Source organism: Mangifera indica, chromosome 11, assembly GCF_011075055.1.
Source record: "Mangifera indica cultivar Alphonso chromosome 11, CATAS_Mindica_2.1, whole genome shotgun sequence".
Taxonomy (NCBI): domain Eukaryota; kingdom Viridiplantae; phylum Streptophyta; class Magnoliopsida; order Sapindales; family Anacardiaceae; genus Mangifera; species Mangifera indica.
In genome coordinates this window covers 6,612,708-6,637,871 of record NC_058147.1, presented here as the reverse complement: position 1 = coordinate 6,637,871, position 25,164 = coordinate 6,612,708, and the positions used below count along the sequence as shown (strand labels likewise).

At 33.0% G+C, this 25,164-nt stretch overlaps 4 protein-coding genes, 2 long non-coding RNA genes and 1 other non-coding gene across 15 annotated transcripts; 3 read left to right on the top strand and 4 right to left on the bottom strand.

Annotated features, from left to right (window-relative positions):
• Positions 1-1,996: 1,996 nt before the first annotated feature.
• Positions 1,997-5,381, top strand: LOC123228684 (ras-related protein RABC1). Its single transcript, XM_044654155.1, has 6 exons — positions 1,997-2,330; positions 2,416-2,484; positions 3,338-3,403; positions 3,846-3,967; positions 4,185-4,313; positions 5,040-5,381. Exons 1-6 carry the CDS (start codon positions 2,195-2,197, stop codon positions 5,145-5,147), a joined length of 630 nt encoding a protein of 209 aa, XP_044510090.1. The 5' UTR covers positions 1,997-2,194; the 3' UTR covers positions 5,148-5,381.
• A 1,029-nt stretch (positions 5,382-6,410) lies between these two features.
• Positions 6,411-6,482, top strand: TRNAQ-UUG. The gene has a single exon. It is a non-coding gene; the product is annotated as a tRNA-Gln (tRNA).
• Positions 6,483-6,605: 123 nt separating this feature from the next.
• LOC123229532 (chaperone protein dnaJ 10-like) lies at positions 6,606-10,452 on the top strand. Of its 2 annotated transcripts, XM_044655412.1 has the most exons (10): positions 6,610-7,018; positions 7,362-7,421; positions 7,606-7,688; positions 7,990-8,143; positions 8,536-8,665; positions 8,998-9,156; positions 9,229-9,407; positions 9,491-9,571; positions 9,833-9,970; positions 10,184-10,452. In XM_044655412.1, the coding sequence occupies exons 1-10, from the start codon at positions 6,932-6,934 to the stop codon at positions 10,262-10,264; spliced, it is 1,152 nt and encodes a 383-aa protein (XP_044511347.1). In that variant the 5' UTR covers positions 6,610-6,931; the 3' UTR covers positions 10,265-10,452. The 2 variants fall into 2 exon arrangements, with proteins under 2 accessions (XP_044511346.1, XP_044511347.1); XM_044655411.1 differs by having other exon boundaries at positions 6,606-7,018; positions 8,998-9,407.
• Positions 7,781-9,218, bottom strand: LOC123229534. The gene is made up of 2 exons (XR_006504906.1): positions 9,081-9,218; positions 7,781-8,117 (listed from the first exon to the last, which is right to left on the bottom strand). It is a non-coding gene; the product is annotated as an uncharacterized LOC123229534 (long non-coding RNA).
• Positions 10,453-10,495: 43 nt separating the features above from the next.
• On the bottom strand, positions 10,496-14,093 carry LOC123229533 (F-box protein SKP2B-like). 2 transcript variants are annotated; one of them, XM_044655413.1, is made up of 5 exons: positions 13,953-14,093; positions 13,034-13,351; positions 11,625-11,973; positions 11,401-11,542; positions 10,496-11,118 (listed from the first exon to the last, which is right to left on the bottom strand). In XM_044655413.1, exons 2-5 carry the CDS (start codon positions 13,288-13,290, stop codon positions 10,745-10,747), a joined length of 1,122 nt encoding a protein of 373 aa, XP_044511348.1. In that variant the 5' UTR covers positions 13,291-13,351; positions 13,953-14,093; the 3' UTR covers positions 10,496-10,744. The 2 variants fall into 2 exon arrangements, with proteins under 2 accessions (XP_044511348.1, XP_044511349.1); XM_044655414.1 differs by lacking the exon at positions 13,953-14,093 and adding an exon at positions 13,867-13,935.
• Positions 12,280-13,026, bottom strand: LOC123229535. Its single transcript, XR_006504907.1, has 2 exons — positions 12,515-13,026; positions 12,280-12,406 (listed from the first exon to the last, which is right to left on the bottom strand). It is a non-coding gene; the product is annotated as an uncharacterized LOC123229535 (long non-coding RNA).
• Positions 14,094-20,107: 6,014 nt separating the features above from the next.
• Positions 20,108-25,164, bottom strand: LOC123229967 (ACT domain-containing protein ACR3). Of its 7 annotated transcripts, none has more exons than XM_044656033.1 (10): positions 24,994-25,164; positions 24,690-24,759; positions 23,033-23,122; positions 22,623-22,735; positions 22,378-22,423; positions 22,045-22,159; positions 21,815-21,882; positions 20,937-21,554; positions 20,766-20,870; positions 20,108-20,645 (listed from the first exon to the last, which is right to left on the bottom strand). In XM_044656033.1, the coding sequence occupies exons 4-10, from the start codon at positions 22,691-22,693 to the stop codon at positions 20,313-20,315; spliced, it is 1,356 nt and encodes a 451-aa protein (XP_044511968.1). In that variant the 5' UTR covers positions 22,694-22,735; positions 23,033-23,122; positions 24,690-24,759; positions 24,994-25,164; the 3' UTR covers positions 20,108-20,312. The 7 variants fall into 7 exon arrangements, with proteins under 7 accessions (XP_044511968.1, XP_044511967.1, XP_044511964.1 ...); XM_044656032.1 differs by having other exon boundaries at positions 23,006-23,122; positions 24,690-24,801; positions 24,994-25,163; XM_044656029.1 differs by having other exon boundaries at positions 23,006-23,122; positions 24,994-25,163.

Below are 25,164 nucleotides of genomic sequence, written 5' to 3'. Positions count from 1 at the left end.
AGAAAACAATCAATGCAACAAAAAAAAAAAAAAAAGATTGACTTTAGTCCCCACGACATGATCAAGGGTGACCTTAGTGTCTACTCCACTAGCTACAATAGAATAGAAAAAGACCCCCGAGAGTTGGTTTAAATAGTAAAGAGGTGTAACTCCAAAATAGAGAGTTTGAGTTTAAATATTTCAAGTGGCATATCAAAATAATATTATCGGATCTACCACGGGAGTAACGGGTTTTCATCTTTTCCATCCACTTTTCGTGTTTTTCGACAACCGAAAATGACAAATAAGGATAGTACATCATCTCACTTCTTGTTTGAATCAATTTATTGTTAGGATTATTAAGATTAGAGAGAGATTTTAAGGTTTGAATGTTTAGGATTTCGAATCTGAACAATGCATAAAATATTTTGATTCTTAATTGTTTTACTTAAATTTTTTGAGGGGTTTTGTGTTATTGGATATGTAGATTTGATTCGTATTAAAATTAGAGACTGAAATGACGATTTTTAATCGGAAAATGGTTTAGATCTACCAATACTACACAATCTCTCACGGGCGCTCATGGGGTAGGGGGAAATTTAATGTTTTCAAAATTTTAGGGGAAGGGGGAAGAGGGGGAGATCCACGGTGGTCCATGGGAAATTTTACACTGAACCGTGGGGCAGTCCATGAAAACCGTGGGTTGGGTGGAAATTGACTTTTTTAAATCTATAGGATCTGTAGGAGACTGACTTTGAATTATCATAACTTTTGATTTGGAAGGAGTTATGGGGCTTATAATATATCAAATCGAAGCTCGTTTCGAGCTCTATATTGACACTAGCTTCACCAATTATGCCAAATTTGGAGGCCCAAATAAAATTGTTTCAATGTGTATTATGCAATTTTTTTTGTTTTACTAAATTTAGGATTTTTGATTTTTATGATTTTGAGCGTATTTGTAATCAGACTAGACTTTTTTGATATATAATTTTCAAATTTAACATTTGTCTCTTTAGTTTTGTGCTTTTCTAAATATGTTTTATGATGTAATTACAAAATTTTAAATTGATTTTTCAGTTTTCTCATTCCTAAGCTATTTGAACGTGTAGTTTTTAAAATTCAGATTTGTTTTTTCAGATTTTCAAGTGATTTTTTTATTGTTGACATTCTAGAGTATTTCAATATATTTATTCTTAACATGTTATTTAAATCCTTTATATATTGTGTAATATCAAAATGACTCTCATATTTTTCTAACATTTTATTTAACTACTAAATTATTATCAAATATCCAAATGCCTCCTTTACATGACATACAAACTATATTTAACAAATAAAATTAAGTTTTAAGTTAAGATTCATATAAATATTTTTTTTTCACGAATTGATTTTTTTTACTCGGATTCAAAAATACGAACTTTTTCCTTCCAAACAAACTCGTAGTAATTGATATTAAGTAAAAATGAGAGTAAGAGTGAGTGTTTAAGTGATATGAGAAATGTATATAGTGAGAGTTAGAGTGAGAGATTTTATATAAATGTGGTGAAGGGTAATTTTGGTATTTTAAAAAAAATTGTTTAGAAATAGAAAAAATGGACATTTTTGTTTAAGAATTTGTCAAATGGACATTTTTACTTAATAAAAGGGTAAAATAGGTATTTAATATAATTTTTCTAATATTATTAATTGATTTAATTTAGTGATTATAAGATTAGTTATTGAATTTAAAATTTTATTTATTTAGTGTGATTACTTTAATTCTAAAAAAATACTTTGGCTTGGATAAAGTACCTCTTTATTTAAAAAAAAAAAAAAAAAACAGAAGACATAAAACTATGATTTTGGCAGGGTTTCAAATTAGATAATGAAGTCGATTGCGTTTGGAAGTGAGGTGATAGCTCAACCAATGCCATTATTTTAATATAATTGTCAACCAAATCATCAACCATCCTAACATAAAAAAACCTACCGCTTTCAACATCATCAATACCTTAATAACGTGCATTGAAAAGCACCAGATTCTATCCTTAACCCCTCAGGTACGTTATTGGTCGGCAGACGGGCGCAACCTTTAGAAGAAACAAGAAGACTTTAGAGCTTTCTTTTTTCTCCCATACATTTCTTAATATTTGTGTAAAGGTGACGACTTGAAGATTCAGACTCATCAAGTTCATTCATTTCTTTTCTGAATACTTTCAAGTTTGTGTTTTCGATGGCTTCTGCGGCGAATCAGCAAGAATTTGACTACATGTTTAAGTTGTTATTGATTGGGGATTCTGGGGTTGGCAAGAGTACTCTGCTTTTGAGTTTCACTTCTAATACTTTCGAGGAGTTGACTCCTACTATTGGTATTGGTTTTGCTGTATTTTCTTTTTTCTTTTTTCTTGTTTTGGAACTGGCTTTGGTTAAAAGTTTTTTATTTTGATTTTGTAGGTGTTGATTTTAAGATTAAGTATGTTACTCTTGGTGGTAAGAAGTTGAAGCTTGCAATTTGGGACACAGGTAATTTGTCTTTGTGTTACTGATTTTTGTTTTCATTATTATTTTTGTTGCATTATCTATTAAGATCATCAGTATTTTAGTGTTATCTAGAGTATAATATATTAGGTAATTACAAATCTTATTGATTTATTGTTGTTCTATATATATATATATATATATATATATATATATATATATATATATATATATTATTGTTAAGATGCTATTGAAAGTTGAACAATATGTCCTTCCATTTAAGTTCTAATTTGTAAATTTAATATGAAATATTATAGAAAGATATCAATGAGGAGGATATTAATAATGGATAAGCTCACTGCAAATTGACCAAGATTATCATACAATTGGTTAAATTAGAGGCTAGATTGATTCATAATAAATTATGGCAACAGTTATCTGTTTCTTTTTTTCACCTTAAATAAACATGGTATTTCTGAGAAGGTAAGAATTTCATTTTAATGGAAAATCCTTGGAGGTTGTGAATGCTAGTTATTTTTTTAGCTGGTAAAGGCACATGTCAGTGTGAGATAGACTTGGGATCAAAATCCTTTAACTTTTTAAGAGAAGGAACAGTGAGTCTGAACAGAAATTAAACCCCCTGTGCTGTGGCCAAAGTTATCCATTATTCTGGAAGTGCATTTCTTTTTTAATTATGAGACGATTCATTCAGACTGGTGATTTTTAGTGCAACGATTCATTTACTACAGGTGTTTTTAAATACTTAAATTTCAATTTGGATATATATATATATATGTAAATCAAGTTGTTAGAATTGACTATGTTCATAGCATTTTCATAAGTGACAAACAGAATTGCTTTTGTAGATATTAAATGTCGCTGATTTGTTTTGGTGCAGCTGGACAGGAGAGATTTAGAACACTAACTAGTTCATATTATAGAGGAGCTCAAGGGATAATTATGGGTATGTAGATTTATATAATTCATTATTAAAGTTTACTTGCTTTGTAACTATCATACTTGTTCATCTGTTATTATTTTTGTTCAAATATATTGATGTAAGAAACCAGTTCACCTTTATTTGTGATAATGATACTGGATATGTCTTATTTTCTATTTATGATCTGATGTATTTCTCAGTTATAACTCTGTGTGTAAAATTATATCTACAGTTCTTCGGGTACTATACTCTTCTTTGCTGATATAAGAACCTTGAGTTGGACTCTCAGTGGGAGGGGTCAACTAAATAGTATAGATGTTTTCTGATTCCAATCTGTTTGAAAAATGAGTTCTGTTTTGTTTTATTTTCTGAACTGTCAGGTTTGTTTGGATTTTCTTTTCCATATTTTATCATTTTTTCTACTTAGAGGTCATCTTGTCTGTATAACTTTTTGTGATCACTACAGTGTATGATGTGACACGGCGAGATACCTTTACAAATTTATCCGAAATTTGGGCGAAAGAAATTGATTTGTACTCAACAAATCAAGATTGCATCAAAATGCTTGTTGGAAACAAAGTTGACAAGGTATACCTTCAAGAACTTGCATTGTTCTATCTTTCCTTCCAGTTTGCTGAATGTTCAGGCATCCTTTGCTAGTAATTTAGTCCCAAAGTTCACTGATACTTCTCTGTCTCGGGTTCCTATTAGTTTCAGATTAGATGTTTCTAATTTTGTTTCTTGAATCCATCATTATGTTTGCACCACTCAATGCTATCCTTCATGTACAAGTCATCTTCTGCAGGAAAGTGAAAGAGTTGTCACCAAAAAAGAGGGAATGGACTTTGCTAGGGAATATGGCTGTCTTTTTCTTGAGTGTAGTGCAAAAACTCGAGTCAATGTTGAGCAATGCTTTGAGGAGCTTGTTTTAAAGGTACATATGATGTTACATTTCCTACCTTGTTATTATTGTCTTCAACTTTTTGCATTTAATTCAATATGATGTTCTCTGTTTATAATAAACACAATTGAATATTAAATTGTTTGATGCTTTACATGCTGTGCTATCCCCTTACGTAGCTTTCAAGGGTCTATATAATTTTCTGATTGTCGTAGGTCATAATAATAGATTGCAACAATGGCCAGTGTCATGATTAAATACTGACTACTCTGTTGATTAAAAATATAATGATATGGTAGCCGAAACCACTGATCTGGATAAGGTCTCTGCTTCATCAACAGATTTAGATAAGTAGTTTGCACAGTATCCTAGTGCTTGAATGTCTGTGACTCTAGTGTGGCGAGGATCTCTTCCTTAAGAGCAATACTGGTATCTGTGAGTTTTTATCAAATTATACTTACATTTATCTGATTAAACTTATCGTAATTTCAACGATTGTTAATATTTATATGAAAGAAAACAACATTACACTTATTGTGGTGGAACCTGATAGGAAATTCATAATGTTCTTGATGAATAATTCCAATATATTTATGAAAGGAAGCTGCATACAAAAACACATGATCAATTCTATCAATATCATCTCTAATTCACTTACTCTTGATGCATTCTATTGGTGAGCCTTGAGATTCATGGTGCACGGGACAAATAGTTTGAAACTTTAAACTTGGCATTTGATGATTAATGTGTATTTGGCAGATCTTGGATACACCAAGTCTCCTAGCTGAAGGGTCAAGTGATGTGAAAAAGAACATCTTCACACAAAATCCCCCGGAATCTGATGCTTCAAGTGGTTCTTGTTGTTGATGCAATGGTTAATTTTCTTACAATAATCCAATTTCAATGGTTCATGTTCGTGTTGTAATGAATCCATAAATAGATTTGTGTTACAAAATTTCTGTACATGTGGGTTCACACGCTTTGGGCACTTCTGCTTCATGTCTGGGCATGTCAACTTGCAGTTCATGAATCCACAGTCCAAAACGTGTGTCAGACAAAACAATTTTTCTTCCAGAAATGCTAGAACTCCCTATTTAATCATGGTTTATCTTATATTTTATTCCACGAGTCATCATCTCAGTAAACCTCAAGAGACTCTTCCTAGTTTTGGCTTCTTTATAATAAGATTAGCCAAAATTTCAAGATCATGTAGGTTTCATTTTCTGGACTTCGAAATAAACACAGCAGTCAGCAGGGTACCCGTTTTCCAGATTCCGAACGCATTCAAAAATTGTGCCCAGGATTGTATATTTTATCATCTATAAGGCCTTAGGCATGGCCTGCCAAATGGTGGGCTTTTCGGTCCGTGTTGGCATGCGATATAACAAGGACCAAGACACGGTCAGGGTTATCCGGACTAAGTATCCGTGGGCCTTATGTGGATCGGCATACAGGCTTGAGTACGTGGTCTGCCTGTCTACATATTTATTTTTAAAATTTTAAAATTAATAATTTTTAATTATAAACTTTTTAACTTAATTGAAATGAGGAGAAAGCCTCTAAAATTTTATTTACAAGATCTCATTTATAGCAAGGAAATTTATGATTATATTATATAAAAACAAAATAAATTGTACATATAAAATAAATTCAATTATAAAACTTATGAGTATTAATATCAAACTATCATACATTTTTAATCATTTTTAACATTTAAATTCTTATTCTCTCCCACAAATTTAATCAGAATAAGGAAAAAGTTTAACTTCGAGAAAGAGAGAGAATAACAAACAATGAGCACAAAAAATATGATTAAATGTTATTTTATTTTTTATTTTTAAATCATTTAATTATATAGTGATATATTATCGTTTGTATACAAAATTATACTAATTGTTTATACACATAATTTTATTAATAAATGATTTATTATAATATCATTAGAAGTATTTTTTTTAATTTAGTATTATAATGACACATTTTTTTATTATTTTTATTTGCATTTTATTTTATTTTTCTGGTAAGCTCACTCAACCGCTTGCTACAGTTGTCAATGACTGAATGTTTCAGTGATTTCAATCTTAAATACCAATATAGCTGGATTTAACAATTGGAGCAAACATCCCATCTGGTTCTATGGTGTAGTGGTTAGCACTCTGGACTTTGAATCCAGCGACCTGGGTTCGACTCCCGGTAGGACCTTTTTGTGAAAACACTTTGATAAAGGGACCCATGTTTAATCATTTCCGCCATTTACTTTTGGACTTGGGAATGAGCTGAAAATCAAGCCCATATGATCTCAGCTTCAAAACGCCCACCCAAATTTTGATGACAAAGCCCACAGCAGGCCCAAACCTGAAAAGCAATTCAAATATAATTAGTTCTGTACCGTATGATCAGCACCACTATTGTGACAGTTAAAAAACTGTTTTTCTCCCGCGAAAAGTTTTTTGAGGTATTTGTTTATTAGTGTGAAGAACTGGAAAGGCAAGTGAAGGTCCCGGGGCTGGAAAAAAATGGGAATTTTCTCTCTCTCACGGACTTAAACTTTTTCTTATTCTCTCCCTTTTCATCTTTTCACTTTAACCGATTAAGATTTGTGAGTGCTCCTCACCAGAGAAGCGTGCTCATCTTCAAACACATGATCAAGAATGGTGAAGGAAACTGAATATTATGATGTTCTTGGTGTGAGTCCATCAGCTTCGGAGGAGGAGATTCGCAAGGCTTATTATCTTAAGGTTTGAGATTCTCGTTTTGTGCGATTAGAGTTCATATTGAAGTTAATGGTATTTGATTTGGATATCTTTTTTCTCTCTTGTAGGTTTGTTAGTTCTATTAGTTTCTGTGTGTGTGTGTGTGTTTTTTTTTTTTTTTTTTTTTTTTTTTTGTGATCACTGGTGGTTGAATCTAGATGGAACTTTTTTCTGGTTAAAGATGGGGCCTAATGTGTCAAAGGGTTTTGAGGCTTTCTTTTCTTCTATCTTTTTGGTTATTTTTTTCCTTGTTGGGTCCTTTACTTTATGATACATATTTATGCTAAATTTCAAGAATTTCATTAAGGAGATGGCATTATTGATGCAGGCAAGGCAAGTCCATCCAGATAAAAATCCTAACGATCCTCAGGCTGCTGAAAGATTTCAGGTAAGTTCTCTGCTTCAAACTCTATTTTTACTTATCCATCTTTAGCATTTTTTTTTTTTTTAAATTTTATCTTGTTTTCTCCAATAAATCAAGTGGAGCCTAGCAATTCTTGACATAAAAATACTGTTTATTGTCTTTTCTTAATCTATGTTTCTGTTAATTATCTATGTTTCAATTTATACAGGTACTTAGTGAAGCTTATCAAGTTTTAAGCGATCTAATACAAAGAGATGCATACGACAAAAATGGAAAGTACAACATATCTAGGTATGATCTTCAAATTTTGTCTGAATTTTCAGGGGTAAGCTTATCTAGAGTTCTAAAATGTCTTGGATTATGCTAAGTTTCTAGGAAAATTATAGCTTTGGAAGTTGATTCTATTAACTAGCTAGTGCATCACTGAGTATTTACAATGTTCAAAAAGAGGTTATGGTTTCATATATTTGCAGAAGGAAAATATCTTTGGTAAGTGCAAATGAAGATTCTGGATAAATAATGGGATTAATGTCTACACTGAAAAGATTCTGATATTTATCAACTCTGATAGTTGATGTCTTATGTATCTCAGAGAAACCATGCTTGATCCCACTGCTGTCTTTGCTCTTCTCTTTGGAAGCGAATTGTTCGAGGATTACATTGGACATTTGGCTGTGGCATCTATGGCTTCTTCAGAGTTAGCTGTGGAAAGTGACAATCCTGAAAAAATAAATGAAAAATGGAAGGCAAGCAAGCATGTTTTAAAGAACAATTCATGATCATCTTCATAACTAAACATGGAGATCCTTTTTTCTAGATATGATTCAATTGATTGTTTGGTTTGGTAGGTAGCCCGCATATGAAATTTAATTCATTGCATTCACATAGTTTAAATAACTTCTCATCATTACTCTGATTCTATTAAATGAGCACGCCAGCTAAATTTTCTGCTCTCTCACCTTTATCCATCTTCTATCGTTGATGTGGTGACCTATAGAGCTGAAGCTCAAATTTATATGAATAAATCTTTTGCTACAGCTCAAATTTATATGACTAGCTAGTTCTGGAATATCCATATCTTGTATGGTTCCATATAGCCTTTTTCCTAAGTTAGCAGAATTCAACAAATACTCTGCAGGGTGTCCAGAGGGAAAGAGAAGAAAAGCTAGCAAGATTGCTCAAAGATTTTCTTAATCAATATGTTCAAGGGGACAAAGATGGATTCTTACAGCGTGCTGAATCAGAGGCTAAACGGCTGGCTGATGCCGGTAAATTAAGCTGCCCTGGTTATTCAAGTTTTGTTTTTCGTTCATAGATGGCATAGATGACGACAGATACAAGCTATATTCTGTGCATATGTATTTAATTGATGGGGGCTTTTCAATTTTGTGCTCAGATCAAAAACAGTCTGTCAAAAAATATTTGTTAGGAAGAAACTGCATCAAATGTTGTGTAGAAGTTTCTGTAATATTGTTCTCAAATTTAGGCATTAACCAAGTTATTGAAGTAATGAAAGCTGAAAACCAGTAGGGCAAATTACAGTACCCATATGCAGTGAATCATAATGCTAATTACTAAATTCTATTGCCTTGTGAAACAGCTTTTGGACAGGATATATTGCACACAATTGGCTACATCTATTCAAGACAGGCAGCTCAAGATCTTGGAAAAAAGGCCATTTACCTCGGTGTTCCATTTATTGCCGAGTGGGTTCGCAATAAGGGACATTTCTGGAAGTCACAGATAATAGCTGCTAAAGGTATCATATTACCACCTTTCGAAATTCAATATTTACTTTGTTCACTTGATCATGTTGAGACAATAAGTCCAGGTGCCTTCCAATTTATGCAACTTCAAGAAGACATCAGCAAGCAATTCAAAATGGATGGCACTGGCCCTGAAAATGATCTCGAATCACATATCCGCTTAAACAAAGAGACATTGATGAGCTCATTGTGGAAGTTGAATGTAGTTGATATTGAAGTAACCCTTCTACATGTGTGCCAAATGGTAAGTTTAAAATTCTTTGCCCATCTGCATGAGAAATTTTGGATCAAGAACATCTCATGACTTTAAAGTAAATTTGTTTGCAGGTGCTAAAAGAAAACAATGTTCAGAAAGAGGAACTCCGAGCTCGAGCTCTTGCTTTAAAAATTCTAGGGAAGAAATTTCAGGTACAATATTTATAACGGTCCAATGTAGAATCTTATGATTATAGCTCAAAGAAAATATGGGTAAGAAACTGCTTGTGCTTATAGAAACATTCTGCTTGAGGGGTTTCTTTTTTTTGTACATAAATAATTTCTTGTTGGAACAACATCAGTCATGCAAATAGTCCAACTTCTAAAGTTCCTGAAGAGCATTGAATGCTCATGGTGGGAAGTAGAGGATGAATATAATGTATGACCAGAAACCTGGTTCTGCTTCCTAACCAGGAAAAGCAAATGGAGAATGCTGGAACATCAAAGAAGAAAAATGTTGCTGATACAGATGATGATGGAAATAGTTCTGACAGCTGTAGCGAAGAAGAATCACCAAGAGCTCTTTCCTATCGAACTCCTCTGCTCACTCAGGTATGTATGTTAAGAAAACCTTAGAAGACTCGACTTCTGTTTTGCTGTGCCAACAAAAAAAGTCGCACCCAAAAAACCAAACACAAACACAAGCACAAAATGAATGATAAGACACTTTGCCATTTACCAGAAGCTATCTTTCCTAGGAAGAGCATCCATTTTCTTGAGGCTGAATGAATGGTGGTTTAGCTTCTCCATTTTCTTGCTTTGCAGGGCATTGGAAGACTCTTTAGATGCCTCTGCAACCCGGCATTTGATGTGGATGATGATGAAATCGTGTATAGAAGAAAATGATGTCGAGTTGAAGATTTTGATCAGAGCAGATTATGCCACTAAGGAATGAATTATGTTGCATGATAGTGTAATCATAACAGAACGCTACACCGGTGCTGTATTAATTGATAAGCTTTTATTTGGAATTGAGTTCGTTGTAGAAACAAGTATTCAATAATAAATTATATTTTTTACCTCAATGTGGAAGTCAAGCTGTTATTACTGCAAGTATTTGCCTTCAGAGCCAGCAAATTTTTCCACGAACAAAATCAGATTTTCATCAGACTGATTAGGGAATATTTAAGTAGAATGTAATTACACAAGGCATATATGTCCTCAACATTTAAAGCACAACTATCCAACACAGCTTTGAGCATAGCAAGAAAAATAAAAAGCCACAGTCCTAATATTCAACACAGCCATATGTACAAGTACAACACAGGGCCATTATATTCCCTTCTCTCGAGCCTTGATCAAGGGATTCTCAACCTAAAGTGTGATTCAATGAGCTGGGTGAGGAATAGAGTTCGCTGTGCGATGTGCTTGGATCGCACAGGCACAATGTACAGATGTCAAATTCAAACACCCACTCATGACAAGAGAGTGCCTCCAAGAGCAGGTATGGAGTGCAGGAAATGTATCACATAATACCTGAACAGCTGAAGGGGTGAGCGCTGTGCACTGGCTGATATTGAGACTCTTAAGTCCTTCCTCATCATACCTACTCTTTTTCATGGATTCCCAAATCGTAGGTTTGTTCTTCACTCGACTATGGGCCAGAGAATACATTGCTCTGTCTGTGATGTTGCGACAATAGTACAAGCCAAGGGATCTCAGATGGAGACACCTATTTGCCAATGCAATCACACTGTCATCTGAAATAAAACCAAGACATGCAAATTAACTCCAAATTGAAAAAGCAACAATTGTCATACTAAACTTCCTTATGAAATCAATGAAACTGAGGTCCATAATCCAGTAACATGGTTGAAAAAGGATAGCTATTCCCTTTCTCAAAGAAAGGAACCATAACAAATTGTTTAGTGATATCTCATTAGAAGGATACCCAAGTTTAATCAAACCAAATCTGATTACGTGATTTAACCAAAACAACCCAGTATATACTTGATGGCAAACACAACAGTTACACAAAATACCTGTTATGTGAACACAGCCACACAAGTCAAGGGATCTGAGATCTGGACATCCATATGCTAAACTCATAACTCCAATATCCCCAACATTCTCACACCATCCAAGATTTAAAGACTGCAACCGGCCACAGTTACGTCCAATAGCCTGCACATAATTAATGCAAATTAGTGGAGCCATTTCACATCTTACTAGGCACAGAACATTTTAAGCAATAAATTCATTACACCTGCAATGCATAATCAGTTGCAGCTTTTACACATCCACAAAGATTTAAAATTTTGAGTTTCCGACAATGCTCAGTGAGATATGCAAGAGCATGATCACTGAAAGCTGTACACCCACTGATGTTGAGTTTAACAAGATTAGGACAACCATCAGCCAATGCACCTAATGATCTATCACTAAGCTTGAAGCTTTTGCTAAGGTCCAAGTCCTGCAAATCATTACAAGAATTTGCAATAACTTCAACTGCATCATCCTCAAGTTGTGGTTTATCCTGACGCAACACCAGAGTTTGCAGTTTTGTGAATTTTGGGGCAAGCGACAGAACCAAATTGTTCATGTTTTTCTTGCACCTGAAAGTACAGTAGTGGCAGCAAGTGATTAGTAAGTAGAATATTCAAGAAATTCTCAAGAGGGGAAGCACAAAACATAAAAGATTTTGCCTCATATTTAAACACACACTAAACATACATAATGGAAACATACGTAGAGACATGCATACAAATAATTTACATAGGATTATAAACAGGCAACCAATTAGATAAAAAGAAAGAAACAAGACACAGTTAACATACAGGACTTCATCTAGCCAAAAAATCATAACAGTTTCTCAAGAATTTGTAAAGATGTTGCAGAAAGATTCCGAAGAGAATCTAGCAGCACCTTAAATGAATGTAAGAATCCACTCAAGATAAATTGCAGCCAACCTGCTGCTGGCCCACCGGAAAATTTTATTAATAACTTTTGTCAAGGCCAAACTAATGTGTAAAGAGACTATCCAAGCCCCTGTGCAAGTTACAAACACTATGTTAAAGACCTGTCCAAACAAACTGAACTAGGAGAGAAACAATTTTGGCTAGGCATAAACATAAAATTATTGAAGGAATATATTACCCTAATCTCAAAAGTATGTGAGCACTTAAGTGATATAATTCTACACCAGAATTCAGGTTTCTGATTTCTCCTATTAAGAACTGAAAAAACCAATATGGGAACCCTTATAACTTAAGAGCCCTTAAAGAATCTGAAAAGACAAACAACTGTACATGCTCTTGGATGTTAACAAAACATATACATAGCCAGGGATAATTTTCACAGAAACTGTATCTGCAAAGAAACGTCAACAAGAATCAACAGCACAACCCAACTAATAGTTTTAGGTTCTCCACTAGTAAGTTGAAATCTAAATTACAGCGCCAGAACGGCGTGCCCTGGAAAGGGAAAAGTAGTCCTGTAACACAAACAGATGGGAGTATTAAATCAATCTCCACAATAATTTCTGAAAAGTGGAGTTCGTTATGCATGATTATCACTTCAGTTACATTATTTCTCATAAAAGAGACATACGTTAAACAAAGAATAATCACAAAAATCAAAAATAAAAAACTTGAAAGAAGGTACAACGACATATACCAAGAGAGGGATAGATGCGTGAGGCCCAAACATATGGCATCTCTCCACCCACTGCAAACCCCAGAAGCTATGACGACCGTCCGATCATCAACAAGTGAAACGATCCTCAACAAGAGCTCCATGGGAATATCTTTCCACTCGATGATTGGCAAACCCTCCATTTTCACAACCCCACTATTATTACCACCCACCATCATCAACTTCTCAAAGCACAAGTTCAAGTCTTCTCTCCTCAAGTTTGTTGCTTCTCCAACCATCTTACTCCCTCGAAGACTTGATACAACAACACCGCCTTGTTCACAAGTTAATGTATTTGAGCTGACAAGAGAGAAAATTGGGTAAGTTCATCACAAATACCAAGACATAGACATAGAGCAGTGTTAAAAAACTCCGCGAGTCAGACAACGTAAGGACTGTGCAGGCCAGAAATGCAACGCATAGGTGACAAATAAACAACCCATATTATTAAAATCTAATAATTATTTAGATAGAAAATTGAAAAATCATAACTCAGAGATGATTAAAACAACTCTATTGAAGGAAAAAAAAAAACCTTTTCATGAATGAATACAAAAACCATACCTATCAATCAAATCAAACAAAAAAATTAAACTTGAACTTCTCGATTAAGTTCAATTTTGAATAAAAACTGTAAAAAACTCTTCTTTTCGTTTAATCATACAGAAATGACAGATAAAACAGGCACAAAGAGTTGAATTTCGTTCAATACCAAAAAACAACTGATTCTAATCAAAGGAAACAATAAAGTTGTTATTTTTAAAAGTCAAAACTCAGACATAAAACCAACTAAAACCAAAAAAAAAAAATCACACCTCTATCACAATAAAAAAAATTAAATTGATCAGTCAAATTAACAAAGCATTAAATTGAAACAAGATGGATGAAGCTCTGCTCATACCTTTATTTATTTATCTAATTTGGAAGAGAGAAGAAAATTGATGAAGCAGAGAGCAGAATTAATGAGAGACAAAGGAAGGAGGGAAAAAGAAAAAGGAAGGAGAAACGTACGGGAAGAAGATTAGCGAGGTAAATGATGCCACGTGGCAAAAGTAATGACCGATGTGATGGGAAAAGGAGTTTGCCCCACGTAAAGGTAAGACCTTGATGCATTTTGGTGCGCTTGATTTAATTAATGAGGATAATAAGAAAGATTCAGTCAGCAGAAGCACATAGAAAGAAAAGAATTTTAATAAATTGAAAAAAATTGTAAATTAAAATTAAAAAAAAAAAATTAGTGGAGAAATACTAGAAGGTTCCATTTGTGCAAAACCGAAACCGCATGTAAAAGCAATGTTGAAGGGTGAGTTGGTGAAATTATTCGATGCAAAAATCAATTGCTATTATTATTGATTCTGTCCGATTATTAATATCTAAAAATCAAACGAAAATGATTTAATTGGATTTAATTTCCCTAATATATAGAATAATTTATGCCAGCAGGATAATCAGGGTCTTTTATCTATTAATTAATAAATTAATCTTATAATAGAAATTATTAATAATTTATAAGACATGCTAATACGTGGTAGGAAGAATTAAAAGGAGATGCATTATTGTAGGTTGTTGTCCATTTCGAGAAGAGCGAGACGAAAATGCTTTCAGCTGGGCCTCGTGCAGGCTCTGAGCAATTAGCAATTATTAATATACGGTTTGACTGACTCCGTTTGTTTGTTCCCCTTATACATCAGAAAAAGCACAACACTACCCCCACTTTCCAAATTTAGATGTTAGCTCTACCGTCCATTCTACGTTACAATTTATGAAATACAAGTCTAGTGTTGTGTAGTGTTGGCTGGTGGTTGTACTCGAAATGGGCGTTTAATTCCGATTAATCTTTTATTATCTTGTAATATATTTTTTATAATTAATATTATCTTATTTAATTTATCAAATAACAAAATATTTTAATAATTTTATTATTAAGAGTAATATGATAGATAATATAGATGATAATTGAACTAATATCTTCGTATTAGATATTAAAATGTAATTTCATTACGATTTTATATTTACTTATTAATTATTAAGGATAAAAATACTTTTATTTTTAATTAAAATAACATAAATTATATAATCTTTTTGAAAAAAATATGTTAACCATAAAATAAAAAATTAATTTAATTAATTAATTTTATAACTTGACAACATGAAAAAATTATAATATATTATTAAAATTAAATATTTAGAAAATACACAAAGTAAATATTTGATATATGTTAATTTTACTAAATATAATACTATTTTGGGATTAATTATTTATTGCATATTCATTTTTATTAAAGGGTAGATGGCAGTTAGAGTAAGGTGTTGTGTTTAGAGTAAAAAACAACACTGAGTAGTGAATGTTCTCCCGTTCGAAAATGTTATCTTCCAAATCAAACCTCGATGACACCATGCTTGATAAAGAATGGTTTAATTTGTACCATCTTTTGAATAAGAAGATGAATACATGAGATAGGTCGAAAGATGGCTTTGATACGAATTTGTTATGCTTAAAGTAGTAAACAAAGAACCGGTGCTAGAAGGGCAAGGAAAGAGAGAATAAGAGAAGAATAGAGGAAAAGGGAAAGAATTTGATCAATGCATTTATAACCATAATTATGAGTATTATATGATACACGATACGATAGAAGTAAAAAACGATATGTATCATACAATATATAAAAAATTATCAATATAGTAGACATATCATACAATACTGATATATATTACGAATACAAATCGTTACACTATTTTAAAAAAATAATAACATGATTAGGAGTGTACTTAGAAAGTTTTAAAATTTCAGTTTGTATTTTTAATATTTTCTAAGATAATAACATAATAATTATATTTTTTTATTATTTTATTAATATTTTATTATTTTTATTGCAAAAAGTTATATCTTATGATACGATACTTAATACACTATACAAACAATGAAGTTCTCAATATTCGATTTTACTATTATGTTCGTAACCATTTTGTTCCAAAATATACCTATATAACTGATTGAAATGGTAGTGTGGCAATGTGTTCTTTCATGAAAGGAAGGGGGGCCAATTAATTCTTTCATCATAGATTGGGGGTCAACATGTAAATTTAATGGTCGTATTCCTTGCACGTATCTACTTCCACTTTGTCTATTCTTTTCATTTGTCCTCTTGCGTTCACTGCTAATTTGCTTTTTCCCATCGAATCTCTTTCTTTCTGTCACTAAAACACCATACACAGATGATCTTTTCTCATCAAAAGAATAATTCCACTTGTCATCACTTGTCTGAATTCTCAGTTATTCTTCGTCTAGATTCATTCTACATCTACACTCACCCTCTTCATCATTCAAAGTACAAAGCTTGTTCCTGGCTCCACCATCACTGTTTCATGTGGAGGCTTGTTCTTTTTTTTTTTTTTTCTTTTTTTTTTTTGAGTAAAAGGATAATTTCCACCTCCCACTTCTCAATGATTGAGAACCTTAACATAAATCTAGGACATGTGTAACTATGTCTATGTATACGATTGAATATTTTCCATCCCCTTCAGCTTCACCCCCAAATCAAGCAAATGAAATACTATGAATATTATGTCAAAGAACAAAAAAATTCTACACTGCCAAATTCTGTCTTCTCTAGATCGATTATTGCCCTTTTAATCTGTCATTATTCAGTTAATCTTAGTCTAAGTCAAGAATAGAGATGTGAAGGGTTTGATTTTGAATGGCTGGAGAGATTTTTCAAACCAAATAGAAAAAAAACAGTTTAAAAATTTTTCAACTTAAACCAAATTATTTTAAGTTACAAATAAAACTAAACAAAACTTAAAAAATTACAGTTTAATTCAGTTTAAATTACGGTATAAACCAACTAAAATAATTCACTTCTAAATATATATTATTTAATAAAATTAATTGAAAACCATAGTTTTTTAGAATATAATATAAACATATAAAAATAAATATGAAATATGAATGATACAAGTTGTACACATAATTACTTATTAAAAAATATTGTCAAATATAATTATATTATATATATGTATTTGAAAATCGTCCAAGTCACAACCGAAACTGAAAACTGTTTTTTAAAAATTTATCAACTCAAACTATTTTACAAACTAAACTGTAATTTTTAAACGGTTTGATCTGGGTATACCGTTTGAATTGAATTATGTATACTATTAGTCAAAAATAAAAAAATTCTTTTAAGTAATTTTATATTCTTCATTAATCATTCAAATCAAAATTATATGTATATACCAGGAAAGTAGGTGTAGTTTATTCAAACCTAAAGGGCATATTCCAACTTGTTTGTTTCGAGTTTTCAATTTGAATTTCTTTTGGTATGGTAAGACGTTTTGTAGAAGCTTTGCTGAATTTTTGGAGAATTTGACTTTGGGTAGCCATTTTGCAGGTTGGTTGTCGTGTTAAGTTTCTTCTTATACATCAATAGCTGTCCTGAGGTTGTCAATGAATTTTGGATATTCTTTTCTTACATATTTAATTAGCTAAACCTTCCTTTGCTTTTGGGATTAGCACATGCCTGACTGCTTGTTTTGTGGAATTATAATTTTCAGCATCTCACAATATTTTTTCATTAAAATTTGGAACATATTGTCAAAAAGTAACGCTGGTATATAAATATATATAGATTTAATATATGTTATCATATAATTGAATAATTTTAAATTAAGAAATAAAATAATATTTAATCATACAATGACATATAAATATATATTTATTTGTATGTTTAAAATAAATATATATAATATTACGCATGCTTAAAAGGAAAGCATGCAATTGGGAGAGATGGGGTACACAAAAAAAAAGAAAAGAGAAAAGGCTAATTAATTATAGTTACGATATAACTATATATACCAATTTTAAATACATAAATATATATATACATATATATATACATATATATATATATATATATATTATTATTATATGATTTGATAATTTTTAAATAAAGATAAAATATCATCTAATTATGTAATAATATATATAAGTATATATATAATTATGTATCTAAAATAAATACACATAATACTGTTCTTATAATTTTAACCGTGAAAATCAAATTCAAATCTTTGGTTTGTTTGATTATGCAAGTTGCTATATTTTTCACATGAAATAACCATCAGTTTTCCTTATCAACGCTGTCCGTTTGAATAATTTTGTTACGGTCTAGGAATGAATTGAATTGACTTGTTTTCTATCAAATATTCAAGTGGCCGCCGCAGGTGGCGGCTTACCATGCCCCAAAGTTATGTATATAAATATAAGGGAAAAAGAACTATTTTCCACCCAAATTTTAGCCCAATCTCAAATTCATATCTACAAGAAATGAAAAACTAAAACTTTCACCCATAGTCAAACTTCTGTTAATTTTTTCTGTTAAAGAGAGGGGTAAAATAGTTATTTTACTATTTATATTAAAAGTTATAAAGTTTATTACTTCTCCCAAGTTTTATAAATTAATATTTTATTTTTATTTAAAGTTTTTAAACTTTAAAAAATAATATTTTTACCCCCAAACCTAGAGTTTCCATATTTTTCAAAACTCAGTTGCCCCCCATAACTTTCAAAAACAATAGTTTTATCCTCACTCTTCAACTTTATTTTCCGACATCATATTCGACCTCCTCCTTTTCTTGGTGCGATAGCGGTGGTGCGACAAAGAGATCGTCATCTCCTCGTCGCACGGTGAGATGAAAAGACAAAGATATCTTCGTTGCACAACTCATATGACGAAAGACGACGAAATATCATCTTTTATCTGTTCTTCCAGATCTAGATAACGCTTTGTTGTCTAAATCTGAGCGACGAAGGACGAACCTTCGTCGTCCTTTGTAGGTAAAGAAAGGAGATCAATGGAAAACGTCGGTCATCGGTGGTGGCCAGAGAAGAAAGCAAACTCTATAGGTGAAATATACAATTTTCAAACTTTGAGGATGAGTTGAAGTGTTTGTTTTCAAAACCTAGAGGGGGGAAATGATAAAAATTTTGAAGTTTTAAAGTTTATAGGTAAAATGACGATTTTTACCCTGTCTCTAATTGAAAATTTGGATGACAGTTTAGTTATAGGTGGGAGTTTGAGTTTTTCATTTTTTGTGGGTGTGACTCTGAGATTGAGCCAAAATTTGGGTGGGAAATAGTCCTTTTCCCTAAATATAATTTATACAAGTGTGGACATCTACATCATTTACACAAAATATATATATATTTTTTGTTGAATGAATCAACGTGCATGAGAACTTTGAAAAGGTTAAACAGCTGCGTTAGAAAGAATATATTTTTGCCTTTTCATAGCTTTTACTTGTTATGGACATTAATTCTCATAATTAAAAATCTCAAGTTGTATTTATCAAGTTTAATTTAATTCATGGTTATCTTCAAGTCCTAAATCTGGGTGATTGCGGCATAAGCCCAAGTTTCAGCCCTTGAGGACTCATGAGATGTCAATTGCTTTTGTTTAATTCTTAGGTGTTAGAATTCGAAGTACAGGATCAAAACTTTGACTTATCCGATTTGTATTTTGTGCGTATTTGATGGTGATGTCAATTTGTTGATGATCCGAGCCTTCGGTGTATATTTTTGCAACACTTTTTGCCTTTTATGCACTGTGTTTCTGTGTGTTTTAGTTTCTCCTATAACACTGCAGTACAAAGAAAATGCAGAGGAGAAAAGAAGAGTTCTTGGCTTCCAAATTATCGTCTTTTTCTATAACTATCATGCGTAGGTTGATAAATTAACACTAAATTGGGTCTGAGTTGAATCAACTCATCATGGGTGAATCAAATTCAATATTAGACTTATAAAACTTTTCCATGTCCCATTGAGAAAAAATAATCAAAACCAAACTCCACTGATCCCAAATCACACCGATTACTGTTTTATAATTATTTTTAATCCTAAAATTAATATCAACTAAGAGTAATTATATATATAATGAAGTTTTAAGCCTAAAGTGTTATTTAACTTTAATAATAAACGATATTTCTGTTCCTTAGTGTCTGGCCCAAAAAATTAACAAATTTCATAGACAAAACTTCGCTACAGGTGGGAAAGTATCATTTTTAAAGTTCAAACAAGAGAGTTTGCATTCATTGATGAATGTCTTTAAAGAAGTATACAATTACAAAGGGGCATTCTACCATTACAAGCCTGTCCATTTTTTCTTGCACTGAACAGTTTTTGTTATTCTATACAACTTTCATTGTATCTGGTGCAGTTATATGGACATATTTATATATATATATATTTATATATAAGAAATTTTCAAGCCAAGAACCTCTCGAAGAGATTTCCGAAGAAGAAGCTTGTTTTGGCCCATCCAGTGCTTGCCTGATATTGAGGTTCCTTATTGGCATTCAGTGGATCCTTCTTCACATTAATCATCATTGTATGTCCAATATCTTTTCGAAGTGATTCGATCGTCTTCATGTCTACTGGTTTCCCTGAAGCATCCCTCACGTAAAACACGTTCATCGCTTGCTCTCCTATTGTCGTCACACCTGCCCTTGAAACAGATAATCCGTTCTCTCGCAGAATTCTTGTTACTTCTGATAGCAATCCTACTCTATCTTTCGCACATAGCTCTAGGCTGAGACCCTGTGTTGTGTTCAAAACAGATTTTATTAGGCAATATTCTCCATGATCATAAGACTGATTTCTGCTTAATCTGTTATGAGGCTAAATATGCAGATAGTTCTTACAAGGCAGTTTACTTACCTCGCTTACTCTCCTCTGAATTGCAGCTTCTAGGCATTTGATGACCCTTTCCTTCTCTCCTTCTGTATCCAGTATGCATCCATCCATGTGACGAATATAATATTCCTGCAAGATTATATTACATTATATAATTTGCTGATACATAGTAAAATAATTAGGTCGTTTATATACCTGTGATGCATAGGGGCCATCAGAAGAAATGCTGGCATGAAAAACAACATATTGCATATCTGTTAATGTGCACACAATGTCAAACATCAGCTTGGCCCGATCCTTGCACTTGACATTAACTACGGAGTAACCCTTGTCCTGGCAGCGCTCTACTGTGATCTTTGGTTTGAAGGAGGGAGGATGATCAGCCTCAGTTGTTACTCCACCGCCTTCATAATCTCTATCAGCGAAGAACATTTGGTGAAGCCGTCTATCGACATGAGTGAACCCCATGGAGAAACTGGTTCGACTCACTTTGTCATCATCCTCACACCCGCGTAAGATGTTCTTGAGCTGCTCCTCCATGGCTGATAATCTGGTAGGATCATCCACAGCACGACATGTGGTATCATCATTGACATAGACAACGCAGGCTATCCGCCTGTTGTGAGTCCAAACTTCAGCGGCCACCACATTGAATCGGAGGTTGGCAAGGACAGCAGATATCTCGGATAACAGACCTGGGCGGTCCCTGCCAATGAGTTCAATGGCTGTATGATCACCAACGCAGTGCACCCCGACCTGTTTGCTTGGCCAAGCCTTGACTCCATCATTGATGTGAGCCTTTGGTCCTAAAGCCTGTTGTTTCAGAAATAGCAGAAGAAATAATGCCCCATTATGTCACTAGAAAAGCTATAACATGCAAGGGTTCACCCGCTCTGCAACTAGGACCAGAAAAATAAAAAATTTGGTACTATATTAACATGGAAAGGGTACTTCTGTGTTTCTTCGTTTATTGGCACGCTCTGCAGCTATGTATAAATTTCCAATTCAATAAGTTGGATTAGATATCCCCCGCTCTAATTGAAATTTATAAGGGAAATAGAAGGCACATTTACCTTCTCTATGTAGTCAATCATTTTGCTATCTGTAATCTTTTTCCCCTGTTGATCAGTGACATGGAACACTGTTCATTCACAGAGAAATAAGAGAATTGTCAGCCAGTTTACCGTGACAAAAAAGGTTAAAACATAGACTCATTGCTGCTGTAAAATGTTGATGGGTAGCATAAAATCAGGCATCCCCGCATATATCAGGAGAAAATCTAGTTTTATGGAAAGATGCATACCGTCCATGAACCATCCACCATCAGAGGAAATGTAAGCCTTGGTGATAATAAGGTCAAGGTCTGATAGAATTTGCACAACTTCCAGCAATATTCCTGGTTTGTTCACACTGTCAACCTATAAATCAAAGTCCATAATCTTTGTCATTATGGACAATAAAGCATACAATCATTTTATCATTAAACAGTATGGTAAAGGAATGTTAAAAGCCTAGATCCTCATTTCTAATTTACCCTTGATCTAGCATTGCAAGAACTTGGTTGATTCAATAAATTTCTGTATCCTGGCACCTAGAGGTCAATAGTTAGCAAAATTTAGCTATATATGGGTATTACCTTGACTAGAGTACACTCACGGCAACTCGAATTATCAACTGACACCCTGCAAACCAAATCAGAGTGGGTTAATGACGCAATTCAAGATGACTACTGCAACTTAAAAGCTACTGAATCTGCAGAATTCATTAGTCCCATTAGTTTCCGTAGAGAAAAATCTATAAAATTCTTTAACTTCCATTGAGGCATTATGAAAAAAGGATAGTTGAAATTGTATATTAGTACAACAAGGAGAGATACTGAACCTTGGAGGATTAATTCTGATGCTGAAGTTTTCATACTCGGGATCGAAGTAAGGCCAACAAGCACTAGCCATCTAAATCAGGCTTTCGTCAACCAGAATGATGGCCTTGCCTTCCTGTTTCACAGATAGGATTTAATACTTTGCAACATGGAGTATCATAAATCAGCCGTAGAATTCTAGAAGGAAGAAATTCTTACAAGGAGACAATTGGAAAGTAAAAGGAAATCATACGTATCAAATACAACCCAGAAAACGATGAGGAATGGATTTATAATTGGAGAGAAATTAATTCACTTTTAACACTCTCTGAGAAAAGTAAAAGGTTGATGCACGAATGCCAAGCTGTGTAATTTAACTGGGATGGGAAAGTCATTTGGAAAGTACCTTGCTTACGAAAAAAGATGAACTTATGGAGGATTTGGGCGGCACAACAATCCAGAATGGCAGTCACAAAGCCAATCCCTTGTTTGCAGACATGCTCGTTGAGTCACTACTTCATTGCTAACAAAGAAAGAAAATATGATTGGCCTCGTAACCTAAAATCCCTCACAACCCCAGATATTGAAAACACAACACCATATGTTTCATAATATCTTCTTAATGAAGCAGTATCAAGATCTTTAATGGGGGGCGGCGTTACATCATTGTGTCTTTGACCTAAAGATAACAATTAATATACTAATACAAAATCACAAAAAAACCCTACATATTTGGAATTATCACCAACGCCCTCCACAAGTATTGTTATCTCCTTTAACAAAGCCAAAGGGGAGACCAACGTTTTTATACAAATCTCAGGGGATCTGACTGATAGTTATAGGAAAAATCATCTAGGGGTACAAGTACACTAAAATTAAGAGAAGGTTTCCAAATTTGTTGTTGAGAAGACGAATGCCTATGGCTGAGGCTTTGGTACTAGTCTTGAAAACTAGCAAGAGATGACCCTCTTTGTATGAAACTTTGAGAGTTTAAAAAAGAGTGAATTAATTCCCCCTGTTCCCACCCAAGGTTTGGGGATATCTCTATTCCCACCCTTTGAATTTTTAAACTATAAATTTTCACATGATGTCTAACTCTATTGATGAAGAAAAGAGTCAGACATAATGTTAAACAAGAAAGTTATCATAGTACCCTAACTTACTTTTATGCAATTACCCTATCATCCCTTATTGTGGTTGTCGATAATTTGAGTTGCATCCTATGGTTGAAATTGTACTAAATAGGTGAGATCACACTTGTTTAGATGTAATTTAGGCAAAATCGCATAAAGTATTATGTGATATTGATGCATGAATCAAATTTGTTTAGTGCAATTCTCTCTAAAATCATACATTTTTAACTGCGTCTAAATAACACTAAAAAATATCAAACTTTATTATATTGTATTTATTATATGCGATTTCAATGAAAATTGCATATTTTCATGTGTAATTATATTGAAATTGCACTTACAAAAATTCAATCTTACTATATCATACTTATCTAATGTGATTTTGACTCGATTACACCTTTGTTAATGTGACTGACAATTTGTGTCAATTTTTTTTCATTTATTGGGTGGGAATTTGAATTCGAAAAACCTTGGGTGCAGAAAAAGTACTTTAAAAAAAATAGTCACCAACTAGGAGACGAAAACGACTTGCCTGAGTTGACAAAAATAAAATTAGATTCCAACTTTAATAAATATGCCCATACATCACCCGAATCCATACAGTTGCAATAATCACCAGAGGAACCTTCATCCGTCGCCATCCATCTGTCACCCCTTACTGCCAAATTAAGCCCCTATCATTTAATTCCACAGCTTTTCCTCAGCTGTATTTCCTCAACCTTTATTCTCACATGCTGACACCTCCAAACCCTCAAATTTTCCTCTGTTTTTACTCTCACTGTGTCTCTATTCTACTGGTTCCGCGTAAAAAAAGAAAAAGAAATACAAATTAAAGTTTTGCTGGAAAAAGAAAATTCAGAGTTCCACTTGTATTGATTATAAGAACAACGAGATTCGTTGCTATCAAAATTCTAGCGTTGAAACTGATTGTTGTTCGTAATAAAGTTGAGAACTTACAGAGAGACCTGAGATGGCGAGTTTGCTATTAATTAATTGATTTGTGTAGGCGAGGAAATCTTGAAGAAACCTGCGGTGAGGCACAGAAGCCAAACAAGGATATAATTCTTCGCTGAAGAAGATGAACAAGAAAGCATGAATTCTTTTGTGAAAAGTATCGACAATTTTTTTTTTTTTTTTGACCGAACAAAGAATTCATCAAAGATTGAACAAGTAGAAATTGAAGAAATCTGAGAATTGGAATCTTAATACAAACGAAAGTAAGAAAGAAAGTGGAGATATGCATGCATAGTAATAAATTTACCTTGAAATGAAAGTTCCTCCGAAATTCCAACAGAAAGCAAAAGCACTTTCACATCTTTGAACTCGGAGAATTACAGAGGAAGGAGCAGAAGAGAGTGGTTTTATAGCTTTAAACTCTTGCTTCTTCCTACTTTGGAAAAGCACTTTTGACTTAACAGGGGCTCTGAAAGAG

What these genes read in the sequence shown, in the direction of transcription:
- LOC123229967 (XM_044656034.1), bottom strand. Translation starts at nt 22,693, where the DNA reads ATGGCTAGTGCTTGTTGGCCTTACTTCGATCCCGAGTATGAAAACTTC. An exon ending in GTGAGTGTACTCTAGTCAAG is followed by an intron (nt 22,160 to 22,377) that starts GTAATACCCATA and finishes TTTGATTTATAG; the next exon opens with GTTGACAGTGTGAACAAACC. An exon ending in ATGGCCCCTATGCATCACAG is followed by an intron (nt 20,871 to 20,936) that starts GTATATAAACGA and finishes ATAATCTTGCAG; the next exon opens with GAATATTATATTCGTCACAT.
- LOC123229532 (XM_044655411.1), top strand. Translation starts at nt 6,932, where the DNA reads ATGGTGAAGGAAACTGAATATTATGATGTTCTTGGTGTGAGTCCATCA. An exon ending in TTCTACATGTGTGCCAAATG is followed by an intron (nt 9,408 to 9,490) that starts GTAAGTTTAAAA and finishes ATTTGTTTGCAG; the next exon opens with GTGCTAAAAGAAAACAATGT. An exon ending in TTCTAGGGAAGAAATTTCAG is followed by an intron (nt 9,572 to 9,832) that starts GTACAATATTTA and finishes CTTCCTAACCAG; the next exon opens with GAAAAGCAAATGGAGAATGC.
- LOC123229533 (XM_044655413.1), bottom strand. Translation starts at nt 13,290, where the DNA reads ATGGTTGGAGAAGCAACAAACTTGAGGAGAGAAGACTTGAACTTGTGC. An exon ending in CAACTGATTATGCATTGCAG is followed by an intron (nt 11,543 to 11,624) that starts GTGTAATGAATT and finishes AATTATGTGCAG; the next exon opens with GCTATTGGACGTAACTGTGG. An exon ending in TGGCTGTGTTCACATAACAG is followed by an intron (nt 11,119 to 11,400) that starts GTATTTTGTGTA and finishes GTTTTATTTCAG; the next exon opens with ATGACAGTGTGATTGCATTG.
- LOC123228684 (XM_044654155.1), top strand. Translation starts at nt 2,195, where the DNA reads ATGGCTTCTGCGGCGAATCAGCAAGAATTTGACTACATGTTTAAGTTG. An exon ending in GCTTGCAATTTGGGACACAG is followed by an intron (nt 2,485 to 3,337) that starts GTAATTTGTCTT and finishes GTTTTGGTGCAG; the next exon opens with CTGGACAGGAGAGATTTAGA. An exon ending in AGCTCAAGGGATAATTATGG is followed by an intron (nt 3,404 to 3,845) that starts GTATGTAGATTT and finishes TGATCACTACAG; the next exon opens with TGTATGATGTGACACGGCGA.